Consider the following 15199-nt stretch of genomic DNA (forward strand, 5'->3'; position numbering starts at 1 on the left):
TGAAGCCGGTGTGATAACAACTTGACTACCGGGCCACCCTTGATTGAATACATATTATATATATTTGACTCAAAATAATAGTCCCATGCCATTATGTGACAAGACATTCGCCTCCAAACAAAATGTATTTACCTATAATAATAATAATAATAATAATAATAATAATAATAATAATAATAATAATAATAATTTGAAAGGAGGGGAAAGCCTTTACACAATCAGAAACATTATCTCCACCAATCAAATAATGTAATAGTAATAGTAATACATATTAGTATAGTGTGATTCATTAAGAGTCATAGAACACCGCCAAGCTGACTGGAAATGTGTGATGTGCTGGGTGATACACACTCACTCCAGGCCTTTATCGTACAGTATGTCACAGTAATATTCATGATGACGTCAGTAGTGACTCCCTCTTTGAGCATTTTTTTTTCACTACAATGCCATCTGCTACATCCAATGCTGTAAGTCTCTGCTCTTCTTGGTTAGAATGAAAGCTGACTTTAATGGCAAAAACTAAAGATATGTTTCCCAATCAGCATCAGGATTTAACAGGTATTCCTTGACCTTTGCTTCAATCTTGTAGAAATAGTTAATGCACCAACACTATATCTGTTCACAAAGTAATTAACAGCAAGCTAAGTAACTGTCACCAAAACACAAATCACGTGGTTGGAATCACATTTTATTTAAGGTCTCAATCGAAAAAAATATATGATCAGTGATTCCTGACTGTACTACAAGTCGAAGTACCCCTCTCCATTTGAGTTGCAATCTCACTTCAAGCATATCCTTCAAGTCAATCTCAGGGGGTAAGTGACAGCACCAAACCCCCCCAGTGCACTGCCATTCTATTACCTGTGGCAGTCATCTCACTGTCATGCTGATCAATGATTCATGTGCAGGAGGACCTTGGCCTGTTAGCTTGCGTCGCAGCAGCTATCAGCTCACTCGCTCCAAAGCGCTGCTGCCTTTTTAGGAAATAATGACTGGACTTTTTCTGCATAGGCACTGTTAGGCACCTCTTGGTAAGATTGCTGAGAAGACACTAAAGGAAAGATGGAAAGTCAGCCAGGGAAGAAAAAGTGCACCAGCAAGGTGCATGCATTGGTTAATAAAACACGTAATTTGAGGTACTTTAAATAACAAGTAAACATCATCTTATTCTTGATAATCACATATAGAAAAAAATGAACAAATCTGACTGATTTCTTACTTGTCAACAATGTTTACTAGAGTTGATTTGTATGGCGTGTCATTGGCTCTTCCATGTTTTTTTTTTCTAATATACAGGCTGTCATTATATTTAAACGTGTGAAGGATATTTGTGGGGTGTTCCTCAGTAGGGTCTACAAGATATTTTGAATATTCATTTTGCCCTATTTGCAATGTTTAGTTGATTGATCTCTCTTTATGTGTGTATACGTAAAGGGCACGTTGCTTGCTGTGCTATAGCTTGTTTGAGCTTGTCTTAAAGGTTTACTCTTGATTTTGGCAGACTAAAGCGATAATAAATCCCAGAGCAGCAATGTACTGTATCACCATGACAACTGTGCAAATAGTTTTTGTTGCAATATTAGAAACAGCACTGAATCTCAATTGAGTTGGATTTATCAAAACATTAAGCACAAAAATAAATAAATAAATCCAAAATAAGATATGCTAGGACACATCTTTGATTTTTCTCGTGTGTTGTACTTGGACTACTTAGGATCAGCTGTCTACCGGAGATTGCTACAAATGTAAAAGTTACAAGATTGTGAAATGATTCTGAAAACGAATCTGATATTTGTTTTTTGCTCATGTCCTCAAAAGCTAAGTAGTAAAATGCTATGTGCATGTTTCTTTTCTGTTTCACATTTTTGTGATCGCTGCTATTGCTTATTTTGCAGATCCGATCCAATCCATATGTAATATTAAGCAGATTCTTTACTTACAGACAGTGTAGGTGTTCAAATAGCTGACATGTTTCTGCGACTACTTCTGCCTTCGTCCAATCCAATCCATATGTAGTATTTGTATTTTTTATGAACCGAACTTCATACTGCTGTGTTTTCAAATGATCACTTAGTACACATTCTCAACCATCCTCTGCTCATCTTGCCTTTTCATCACAGATGACATGGCAAGTGTTGTAAGATAAAGGTGAACAATTATTAAAGAACGTCAAAAAAAGACAAAAAAAAAGACTGACTGATGAGCAGGAAGGGCACGTATTGCAAGAGGGGCTTTTTAGGGATGTTGTGAAGACAAGAAAGTAGGCGAATTGTTCAGACTGTGTTGTCACTTGAGTGGCAAAATAACTGAAGACTAACAAAGATGTTGGTGCATTGTATTTAGCGCAAGAGTTTTGACTGTTTTAGTATTTTAGATCAAAACACAATTAAAAAGTTCCAAGTACTTATAAACAATGTTTTCCACCACAGACAATCTGTGGGAAGACGCTGCCAATTGGCAGCAGCAGGACGGGTATTCAACTGACCTTCAAAATTTGATTTTGTAGTTTGGCTGCCCATAGTTTGTATAGTCCAAAGTGTGCAAACCTCATGATGTACCAGCCAACGTGGCAAAAAAGACCTAAACCAACATTGGTTCAGCATCAGACGTATCGTTTTTGCAAGAGAATAGGACTGCACCAAAAAGTCCCAAATCAACATTGTATGTTATTTTGGTATCCCTCATTCGTTGGTTGAGGATCGAGAGCTCACATGAGTTGGTGTGGACGTGCAGGCATTCATGTGTGAGGCGAAACAACAGAAAGTCAGATCTTAGCGTGAGCTTGTTCAATTCCCTTGGTCAGAGTGTCTGATTTGGTTTTTCAGGAGCAGCCATTTTGTGTGAGTTAGCAAGCTTGTGTCAAGAGTTTTCCTTGGCTGCCACCAATCAACAGAAGGAAGCTAGACAGTGAAAATGTTTGAAGTCTTCAGAAGTTCTTTGATCTGCAATGCTTGCAAAGAGCCTCTGACTGCCACGATTGCATAGTTACTTTGCGGGTCGACTCTTCGCTTTTGTTTGATGTTCTGAAGGTGTCACAGAAGAAAACTTGGCAGTGATTTATTTCATTTATTTCTTCTTTGCTTCAGTGAAGCGAGCTTCCTTTTAAGATATGATCCAAGTAACAATGAATGGTACATTGGACTGCAGCTTTGCATACAAGGGACGTTAAGATTTGTTTGAGCTGGGTGAATATTTTATGGAACGTTTTATTGACAGTCTTGCAAGACAATTAATTTACTTAATGGGTAGGTGTTGGTTGTTTCTAGTCAACAGTGTTTTGGATTGCGTTCCCAGTAAACAGTTTGATGAGCGGTAGGGGGAAATCCAGTATCCTCCCATACCCTTTGTTGTTTAAAAGGCCCATATGGATTGTGAATCGGCAGCAGCTTTTAAAGCATCATTAGTCATGCACAAAAGACTGTGTTAGCACTTTAATATCAGCCTTGGGCTCAAGTTCTGAAGATCTCCGGTAATTGCCCACCTCTGCCACAATCTATGTGAAACTGTGCTGGATGTGCGTGTGTGTGCATGTACATGTTTGCTGTGTTCTTTGTGCATCTGCTAATCGTGCGCTGCCTTGATGGACACTAATAAGCACATAAAATGAATGATTGCCCAGATATGGGGATTAAAGGGGAGTCAAACATGCCCATTTACACACGCTGAATTCTAATCTTCTCTATCTTTTCTCTCCCTTTGGCACTCGTTGCGTGCCTGTGTGTTTGTGTGTAGCGGTCCACCTGTTAGGTCTCACCTGGCATCTGCGGCATGGCGAAAGCCAGCTGTATGAAAATGGTGTGAGCTCAGCAGACCATCAACAGGAGGACCGCAAAACTAGACCTACCAGCACCATCCACCTGCTGGATGCACTCAACCCCGAGGACACACATGCCAGTGACAGAGGTGAGCCTTAAAAAAAGATATATCATGCGCTCAGCAAATTAGAGTGATGGTCTTTGCCTATATGTGGTCTCAGCAAAAGTGAGACAAAACAGATTTGCAACATATAAAATGAACTGTTCCGGTTCCATTTGCTTTATCTTAGCTTAAGTACTGAATCGCCGCCCCACATTGTACACTAATAATTGCAAAAGTGAAAATGAAAAATCCAGTATGTGTAAATTCATTCCAAGTGGGTAGTAGCTAAACTTTTCATGATAATACATTTTAATAACTACCTAAACAGAAAAGATGGGTGAAAATGTGATTTATCGTGCAGTAATTTCCAAATGAGCTGTTATGTAAATGTTCTCTTAATGTCACCAGCTCACCTTTGAGCATGAACAAAATATACAGCTAGAAAATGAATGAATTAACTTTCACAGTTAAGGGTTAAAAAAAAATAATGAAACAACATACAGTTGTTCTTCATTTTTGTGGGCATTATACTTGAACAATTGGGGCAGAAATAGTTGAAAAAGTGGCCCAGGAATCATTTATAGCTAGTAAATGCCCTAAATGTTGTGGGGCTGTCATGGTTGATGCGCCTCTACAGCATCGCTTGGATTTCGGGGGCAATGCCTTTGGATTGGCAGACTCGGGTAGTGGTTTCCTGTTTTAGATGGGAGACCAGAATGAATGTTCCCAAAAGAGGGGAAGCACGGGCGTCAGCCTCATTGGGAAGGTCTATTCGGGGGTGTCTATTCTGACGGGCGGTCAAATCTCAGATTGAGGAGAAGCAGTGTGGATTTTTGCTCCGTCCATTAAACTGTGGACCAACTCCAAAGCCTTGGCAGAAGGCCACATGGATGACCCAGGACATGCTGAAGAGACTTTGTGCCCGGGCTGACATTGGACCGCCTTGAGATTTCTCCTGAAAAATTGGAAGAGGTTTATGGGCAGAGGGAACTATCAGCTTCCATATTGAAGCTGCTGCATGTGAGACCCGACCCCAGATTAGCAGTACATAACGGATGGATGTTCCACCAATAAACATAACATTTTAATCGTCCTTCTCTGCTCAGTGTCCAAAAGTGTGAAAATCAGTCAGACTATTTTTATTTGAACCTTGCCTTGCATACATAATATGCTATGTGTGACGCATGTTCTGATAATAGACACCACTCCATAAATAAGTTTTACATGTATTAGTCATTTCAAAGAAAGGCAAGATAATTCATTAATTATGTTCCCTCCGAGCCGCTACGTGATTTGAATTGACTCTCAGCACTCACTTCTCAACTAGTCAGAGGAATTACTAACACCAATTTAACCCGATGATACGGTACATTAATTGTGAGTGTTGCAGGTCATGATGTCAGCCAGGACACAACAACCTTCATGGTTGGCAGATGGATATTGCATAGTTGTCAGTGCTCATGTTCAGCACTTAGAGATGGAGAGAATGTTTCAGCTAAACTGCAACCCACTGCATTTTAAGCAACCTGGGACATCCCTAAAGCAACTGCGCTTGATGAATCCTCACATTTGAAGGATTAACGCTCAAATCGGGAGTTAAATCCTAGATAATAGAGCACATGGGGGTCATTGAATTTACTTGTGGCTGTTGCATCACAATCTATTGTTTCAACATGTATTGATTTAGTTTCCCAGATAAAAAGTGGGGCAGAAATGGTCAACGTTAAGACCATGGGTTGATATTAATTTGGTTCGCTCAGAGGTATTCCCTACACAGAGGTTGGCCAGAGAGATTAGAGATTGGTCTTTAATCCAAAACATCAGATTATCACCCTCATCTTGCTGTACCCATCACCTCTCACACCCAGAAACCGCACAAACACTCAGATTACACCGCAAGACCTGGTGAGTGGAGGCCGCAGGGAACCAAAAGGATAAAGACACATCTCTAGAGAGAGATGAGCAAGAGAAGGCCGGGTGAAGAAAGGATGAAAGATTGATGGGAAACAATTTGCATTTTCACAAAGGTCATGAATCGAAATAATTATCCACATTTAAATAAATTTGTACTTAAATGTCTGCAAATTCGGCCAAAGGCAATTATTACAATTGGTTATATACACATGCTAAAAACATCCTATGTTATTTCATTTCTACTTATTTTTATCAATTAGTAAATCCATATATGTATATAGTTTAGTTTTCTGTATATGTGAATGAGTATACATGTACTTAGTTTGTACTTAGTTTAGAAATCTAGCTATCATGTTCAGTCTAATAATAAATATTCATGATTGTAACTAGCAGATGATAGGTCCTTTCCAATGTGACATCACTACTGTTGGTTATAAATGTTTGAGACGCGCGCTTGAGCGCGCTCTTGCCTATCTGTCCCTTGGCCTAGCTTCTCCCCTGGAGAACATCCTCTAGCTGCCTGATAATAAATACATTCCTTTTTTTTGTATATCACCTTGCTTCCTGCTGATTTAATATTTAGACTATACAAATGGAGAGCTGAACCAGGAAGAACAACAGTTAATGCAACAACAATTCTGAACTTGTTCTCACATTTGAAAAATATTAAATTATGATTATTTGATTTTATTTGTTTATTTGTGTATGTATTGTTTTTCTGTATTTCACCATAGTAGTTGGGGGAGGCTATGATGAATGGAGAACACTTGTCACTTTCTCCTTATTTTACAGTCATTTCTTCACATAGCGAGAAAGATGAATCATGTTTGACACAATGATTTAACACCGTTTATTCACTTTCATTACTTAAGGTTGATTCAGAGGCTTGAGAGCCAAATTAATTCAAATGTGCACTTTATTTGGATTGGATTGGATTGGATATGCCTTTATTAGTCTCACAGTGGAGAAATTTACATTTCACAGCAGCAAAGTGATGAAAGGAATGAAAGTAGAAAAACAAAATACATGAGCTGCTGGAAAGGCAGCCACTCTCGCGGCGCCGTCTTGAAGTCAAAATAACAAAAAAAAAAACTAAATAACAAATAATATGACAGCATAGAGACAATATGACAAAACAAAGGCACAGAGAGACATTCATTCTTCTTTATTCTGCTAGTACGCCTTTTACATTGAGGACTGAATAGTTTACCTTGTTAGATGAAGAAATACATGAAAAAAGAAGGCCTCAATGTCTTCTCTCACCCTGGTTATACAATACAAGATTGCAGTTGTTTTCATAGCATGCATAAAGAGTTTGATGTTTCTCTTTATTTGTCAAATGGTAGTTGTCAGATATCCCACGGAAGTGACACGCAGATGTATCCCAGAGCTTGATCGTGACGTGGAGTCGAGCGAGTCGTGCTGTGAAACTCCGTCCGATGCTGAGTGGGTCTCTGCGAGCTGCTGGTCAGTCTGGGTCTGAGTCCGAAATGATTCTGATCTGCTGTCCCGCGACGGCTGCGCTTTTATACTTTCCAAGTGTGGGAAATTTGTCAGGCTGAGATTCACATCAAAGCCGCGGTGCGCACCTGTGACGCCACAGGCATACTTTATTTTCCGGTATATAAGGCGCACCGGACTATATAAGGCGTACCTTCAATGAATGAAATGTTTTAAAAAGTTGTATATGTATACACACCATTGGTGTGTATAAATTGGTGTGTAGTCACACCAATTTATAAGGCTTTACAGGAGAGGCTGGGGTTACATTTTAAATATCCCAGCATGGACCACATAGTACTTCTTCTATGGGGGGTGGGGGGGGATCGACTCGGTAGCTGCTGACGGTTATTGTGCAACCTGTTGCGGCTCAATATTATCCTCACACATAAGGTGTATAAGGCACAAGGTCATCAATGTGAAATGTAAATTTCTCCACTGCGAGACTAATAAAGGCAAATTCAATCCAATCTTTTGAAGAATATCAGGGCTTTTGGGTGTGCATTGTACATCGGAAAATACACAACATTTAAATGTATTGTATTAATGCAAACATTGAAACGAGTATCCATAATAGAAGGTTATTGCTTCATTATTCTAGCAGCGGTAGAGTGTCATTAACATGCTGTGTCATTTACGGAAATAGACATTGTGTTTTGCTGGTCTGTGTCTCCTGCAGCTTATTCACATCATCAGACCACCATCATAACTGTACATAAGTAAAAGTATGTGTAATTAGCACAACTGTATTTGCCACTCACCCCGTGATAGTCAAACTCTGCTGAATGTTTGTGAGTGCTCATGCTTCAATATTGCTTTTTTTTACATGCCGACTGAGAAGTACCCAGGGTGCCGCAGAAAGCACATTCTGCAGATAATGTTTCTATACTAATGAAATAAAGTGGGGTTTGTGGCTACCATTTCAACCAGATAAATGTATTTTATAAATTTGTGCAAAGTGACATTCGCTGGGTGCACATTGCCTTATTATCAAGTGAAGGTTGTGGGACTTGAAGAAAAACACTTGAGCCAATGCCACGGTAGCATTCATTGCTGAAATGGGAGTTAATGCCAAATTCTTTTCACTCTTCCCCGTGGTTGGAAATGAAGTGCCGACCGCTAGAATGTGACAGAGGGCTCTTAAAAAGCACATCAATATTGTATGCTGAGAGAAAGTTAAGGGAAGTGAGAACGCTGTGGAAGAAAACGTGTCGATCAAGCCTGTACAGTACTGTACATGAGAAAAGATACGTTTCAAGGGGTGAAAGAGAGAGGAGGGGTAGAATGGTGGCAAGAGAAAGAGATAGAGAGAGAGAGACACACACACACAGGGGAAACGATGCTGATGGATGAGTCCATGTTACATTGGTCTCATCGATTTTCTCACGCTGGGATACATTCTCAGGATGTGTGCACAACACCAGTCCACATTTGCACAAGTATCCACCACATACACAATAATCAGTTAGTGAACACCGGGCATCAAGTTTAAAAAGCTTTGGAGGAACAACATGTCAATTTGCTGCTCATCCTGCATTCAAATCTCTCTACTCACTGTAGTGAAATAAATTAAATTAATCAATTCAAACTGTGTTCACAGTACACGTGGGACATCTTTGTGTTACACAAACTACCTATTAATACACTTATATATTGTAAACTGACTTTGGCATTTTAAAATCATATGGATGATGTCATATGAGAGGGAAAGTATTAACCCTAATCCTAACCCCTAAACTCCAAACGCTAAACCAGGGGTCGGGAACCTATGGCTCGCGAGCCACATATGGCTCTTTTGATGATTGCATATGGCTCGCCGATAAAACTAAATACCTATTCTCGTTTTTTCGCCGTCCATTTCCTGTTGGGGCTGCAGTTGCCGGAGAGCGCAATTTTGATTGGATGATACTGGCTGTCATGTTGAAACAGGTAAACGACCCTTTAAACGAGTCCGACGAGTACACTTCAGCTTGAATGCACCGTAGCATTCGCCTTTGAGGAGAGAAAATGTTCTGATTCTAATTTGCAATGAAACAATTCCATCGATGAAACAGTCGAATGCCAGTGACATTTTAACAAGCCCCATGTTAACGTTAGCATCAATATAGTACATTACTTCTGGGAGAAGTATATTGCAGATAGCAAGTGTGGAAGCTTATGAGCTGTGTGCTTGCTAGCTAGCAGTAACTTCGCCTATGGATCCGATCGTTTGGCTGCATTAACCAATCACGAGGAATGGAATTCATGTTAACGGTGAGTACTATCACAAAGTTATTTTAAATAGTGCATTCTGACATTTTGTTGAAAAGTGGCCGCGTGTGCGTGTTTGCGTGCGTGTTTGTGTGCGTGTTTGCGTGCGTGTTTGCGTGCGTGCGTACCTGCGTGTGTGCGCACCCGCGCGCTTATGGCTCTCACTGAAAAACATTTTTAAATATTTTACTTTTATGGCTCTCTTAGTCAAAAAGGTTCCCGACCCTTGCGCTAAACCCAAGTACCAAACCCTAACTGTCATAACCAAACCCGGTAACGTTAACCCCTAACTAATGGGGTTGGCCACCCATGACTCTGGAGCCGTGTTCGGCTCTTTAGCACCGCCCTAGTGGCTCCCAGAAGCGTTATCAAAAATGTTTGACAATGGATATGTATTTTTTTTAACATGGGTTCTGCAGTCGGAGAACCATTACACAGAGATTCTTAATGTTTTCTAATTTACGTCATAGACTGCGACACACGTTTCTATTAGTTGTTTTAATTCAAAAACCATCACTGTTTGCCCAACAACATTTTAGTGCACCAGTGACATTCTTACAGGGTCATGGGATAAGTAAATTTGAAGACGGGCAGACTTGTCCGTCACAGACATAGCCGAAGGCTTTGATGGTGGACGGTGAGGACGGGAGAGTAATGGAAAGCCTAAAGGCCAAGAGCTTTATCTCCTACTGACTCTGACTGACACTCATTAGGCTGCCCAGTTGAGAGAGGTGGCTGAAAGCTTATTAAGCCACCTGCTCAAAAAAGACGTTCGTCGATTCGAGGTAATTATAGAGACCTATGCCTTTGTGATATTTTTAGTCATCCTGAGGCAATTCTGCTTGCATTTGGAACACTGTTAATGTTGTCTGGACATGTGTGAGAGAGTGATATCAAACACTCTAATATGGACTAACACACATTAAATTTTGGTCCCTCCAGACATGTCCCTTTGTTGGAGACGTCAGCTGCACTATTAGTCCTTTCGTTGCTTCATTAGAATCTCAGGGTTAATAACGTTAATGCCAAATACATTTTCACTCCTTTGAAAAATGATTACCTAAAATGTAATTGTTTTACCTGTATAACCCTGAGGCAAAAAAAAAATAATTAGACCTTGTGCTCCATGTCCTAAAGTAGCTCTGTCATTAGCTGGGCAGGTGTACACACAAGAATGAAGATGGAAGATTGTGGACATTATTTCTAGGTAATGGTTCCTGTGACACAATTCAGATTTGTCTGCTCCCAAATGGCACAATCCAGATTTGTGTCAAGGCAACAAAAACAATGATTAAGAGAACAAAACCACATACTCAGGGATGCTCAAAAAAGAATCAGGGCTGTTCCAAATGGGGCCAACAAAGAGTTATGAATTCATTCTCTGCCAAGGCTCATAACTGTAATTGACAGGAATTTACACATTGAAGATAGCGAGACATTCAGAATCAGAATCAGAATACCTTTATTCGTCCCGCAATGGGGAAATTTGTGGGAGTCTTCAACTTCATATTCATATCTGAGTGAGTAACCAACCAGACTAACCAGTACAAGATCTTCGACAAGAGTTGGCACACTCATAAGCTAATTAATCACAGCCAGCAATGTTCTATCAACAAATGTTCATGAATGGATGAAAACGTTTCTTCAGCCGTCATCTGTACTTCTTTGCAGGTGTCAAAAGTTTCGCTGCACATCCGAAGAGCTTCGTCTGTGAATTAATATTGTGCTTGTAACTCTAGCCCTATACATATTCCTAATGGACAGTGGTGTGGCATCGGTCCCTTCCCTAAAGTTGGGTGAGCAGTGTACTACTCCCTGAAACTAATCTGATTATTTCTTTTATCTCTCAGATGTCTGTTGTAAACACGGTCTAAATTACCTACCAGCACTTCGGTTAAGGAGCAAAATGTCTGACACCTTTAAAGAAGTACAGATTACGGTTGAAGAAACCTTTTCATCAATGTACTCTTGTACGACCGAGACCCTACGCAGACGAAATGTTCATGAACTTGTTCATGTTATTTGGGTAGTCGTGAATTCAACAGAATGTATTTCTGTCCGATATTGCAGATTTGCTCACTCATCTATTTTTTTCTGTTCAAGAAACCAGGATTAATTTCACTTTAAGCAGTAAATCCAGCTAAATTTGTGGAAAACGAGCCTTTATACATTGGTGGATTTAGTCCTAATTAGGCAACCCAAGTCACAGAGCCTCACATCACCGCATCATCAAAATATAAGACGTGAAGGCACCTTGAAGAGGTGGGGGGAGGTAGAGCCTGTGGTGGTTACCTCACTTGGAAAAGTCTGTGATGGTTGGTGCCAAATAATGAGGGATTTGTTAGCCTGTGCTAGGGTTTAGACATCACATTGTTTTCCCTTTGAATTTTGCAAAGAGGAGTGGGAATTCACGGTCGCTTGGCGTTTTATGGCCGGTTGAAAAGGAGAGGGGGGTTTAGGTAGACTGTGTGACAGCTCATTTCTTGCCTCAGCCTGGTTTCTACTACATTTGTGTCGCAGAAAAACAGGACTGTTCTAGTCTTCGGTGTTTCATATTGAAGACCACATTCCTGTTTTTGTTTAAAATCGTCCAAAGCTGTAGCAAGATGCAACTTTACACTATTGTGGGCTATGTGGATGGCAACTAAGCGGTCATGGCAGTGTTTTGAGGATAATGACATTTTAAAATTTGTGAACTCACCTTTCAACTAGTTTGCGCACATCATAAACTTTCACAACTCTGACCTCGGCCCTCTTTCAGCACATTTTTTTTCTCCGAACACCTCTGTAGTCCGGCTCGTCTTTTGTGTTCTGAGGAGCACAAACGCGTTAGTGATAATATGCCAGATAACTGTGTGAAATGGTGTGTTGATAATCTGATTCCAACATGCATGAAAATCATCCTGGTGACATATTTACATGCGGGCTATAAGAATGTTGGTTTTAGGGAGCCGTCTATTTTATGACTCGTTCGCAATGACCGTACGCTTACGGCACATGCTCAATATTTATGCTTTTTTTTGTCATTGCATTATCAGAATCAGAATCAGAATCAGAATCATCTTTATTGCCAAGTATGTAGAACACACAAGGAATTTGTGTCCGGTAGAACACGCTGCACTAGTATCGTCGTCAAAAAAACTGCTAAGTGGCACTATACAGTTCCATTTTGGCTACTGTTGAAGAGTTCAAAGAGTTAATGGCTTGGGGGAAGAAGCTGTTTAAATGTCTGCTGGATTTGGTGCGCATGGATCGGTAGCGCCTGCCTGAGGGGAGTAGCTGGAAAAGGTGGTGGGCAGGGTGCGGAGGGTCCAGTAGGATTTTCCGCGCCCTAGTTTGTTTCTTGCAGTGTGCAAGTCCTCGAGAGTGGGTAGGGCGGTGCCAATGATTTTTTTCGCCGTCCTAACTGTCCGTTGAAGTCGGATTTTGTCCATTTTTGTGGCGGCCCCGAACCAAACGGTGATGGAAGAACACAGGATGGATTCGATGACAGCCGTGTAGAAATGTTGCAGCACCTCCTGTGGCAGGCCATGCTTCTTTAGCAGCCTCAGGAAGTACATTCTCTGTTGGGCCTTTTTCAGGATAGAGTTGGTGTTGACCTCCCACTTCATGTCCTGGGAGACTGTGATTCCCAGGAACTTGAAGGTCTCAACGGTTGACACCAGGCAGTTGGATAGTGTGAGGGGTAGCTGTGGTGTTGGATGTTTCCTGAAGTCCACGATCATCTCAACTGTCTTGAGCGTGTTCAGCTCCAGGTTGTGACGGCTGCACCAGAGCTCCAGCTGCTCCACTTGTTGTCGGTACGCAGACTCGTCGCCGTCTTTGATGAGACCGATGACCGTGGTGTCGTCTGCGAACTTTATGAATTTGACAGCTGGGTGCGTTGAGGTGCAGTCGTTTGTGTAGAGAGAGAAGAGCAATTATATGATAGCAGAGATAGAATAGCATTATATGGCAGCACGACTCATTTTCACTGAATGAATGACAATACTGTGATTGTCAAGTGTCGTGCTTTATTGTATCCCCAAAAATTACCCACATAGCTATTAAAGTCAACAAAAGACACCTCTTCTCAATGTTTTTTTTTCTGCTTTTTTCATTATTCTGTTCGGCAAACATATTTATTGTATTTGATGTTCTTGGCACAAGGCTTTGGACTGAACCGTTTAACCCTTGCAGCTCCAAACGTTATCAAATATTTCCAGTTACATTCAATATTTTGCCGTTCTAACAATATAAACGCAGATGCTACAATCTGAAAGCAAGCACACTATGCCATGTTTTATGAAAAAATATGTTTCTACTTCATTCCATTTAGTTTGTTTTCACTAAAATTATCATGAACTGCAAAAGGGTGAAGCATGCGTGGAGGTACGGATGTGTATAGAAGTTATTCTATATTTTTTGTGGGTGGGGGTTGAAGTACAGAGGGAAAATATCGCCGCACAAAATCTCTCTCATGACCTAAAATAGAAATATAAGTAATTACCATGGAGTACATAATAATAATATTTTTTTCATTATTGCAGTGTTTTATTGTTTTTTTTTTTTTTTTTGCTCAATACATTTTCCTTTCTCCGCTCTGCCAAAAGTAGTGGGAGTTGTGCTGCTGCTGGGTGCATCTGTAAATTGCAAAAAAAAATGTTCAATAAAGTTCCCATCAGATGTTTTTTTTCCGCTGTGGGGTATTGTGAACTTTCTTCTCATTCTTTTTTTGTACCTCTTTTTGCACTGTGCGGAACTGTGGGACATCAATATCTGAAGTACAGACAGAAAATAATGTGAATACAGTACTCCCATACATCCAAGTATTTTTTTTTCTTTAGGTATTAGATCTTGTCACACTCACCTACCCAACCGTGATCAATCAATTTCAGAAGAGCTTTGCCAATTGCTACATGTTAGCTACATGGGAAGTAGGCGCTTCCATTTTTTATTTATTTAGTTATTTTTTAGCTCTGCTGCTGTCGGATGAGGGATCACTCACCCAACCATTACAGATCAGGTTGCTGTATAGCTCGTGAGCGCTTGGCGCATGACAAGATTTTTCAATTACAGCTGCAACCATTGTGATTTTGGAGCCATGGTGATGCTTCTCATGGACATCCCACCGTGACTGTTACAGTTTCATGCCCACTTCCTGTGAATCTTATCGCCATCCAGTTTCCAGCTGCAGAGTGGACGTTCTCATGAGTCAACACAAGTCTCTATTCATGCCTTATAATAGACTCTGCCACACCAACTGTTGGCTGTCAGATATTGACTACCCTGCTCACAACTTTAGTCTTTGAATTTTCTAGATATTCTTAGTTTTTAGAACTCCTCACCACATTTCTTGCTTTTTAAAGTATTTTCTTTTATTTCATTGTTGTTATTTCCTCATTGAAAGTGTTCTCGCGCAATGGATTCATTACGTTGAAATTCATCCTTGTTTCTTGCAGCGTTTTTTGATTTGTTTTGTTATCTCCTTGTTGTTTTTTACCAGCGTCATTTGTTCTTCTCTATCGGTCTTGTATTTTTGAAAATAATTGTTTGTTTTTTTGTCAAAGCCAAATCAGTCAAAACAAAAAAATGGTGTTGGCTGTCCTTTAAATATACTATTGATTGTAAGTCTTGGGGTTGTTTCATTTGACAGTAAACTGAAACAAGGTTGGAGGCAGGGAATCGGGTTTGTTAT

General features: G+C 40.3%; 1 protein-coding gene across 2 annotated transcripts in view; it reads left to right on the forward strand.

The window, feature by feature from the left end:
* The window catches only part of tenm1 (teneurin transmembrane protein 1), a 185714-nt gene that overhangs the window by 84724 nt on the left and 85791 nt on the right, over window positions 1-15199 (forward strand). For both annotated transcript variants that reach the window (XM_088989569.1, XM_088989570.1), the window contains exon 6: window positions 3733-3903. In XM_088989569.1, the coding sequence (XP_088845695.1) occupies window positions 3733-3903 (171 nt within the window). The remainder of the gene's footprint in view (window positions 1-3732; window positions 3904-15199) is intronic.

This window comes from Hippocampus bargibanti, linkage group LG02, assembly GCF_051943395.1.
Source record: "Hippocampus bargibanti isolate YZ-2025 linkage group LG02, ASM5194339v1, whole genome shotgun sequence".
NCBI classification, from domain to species: Eukaryota; Metazoa; Chordata; class Actinopteri; order Syngnathiformes; family Syngnathidae; genus Hippocampus; species Hippocampus bargibanti.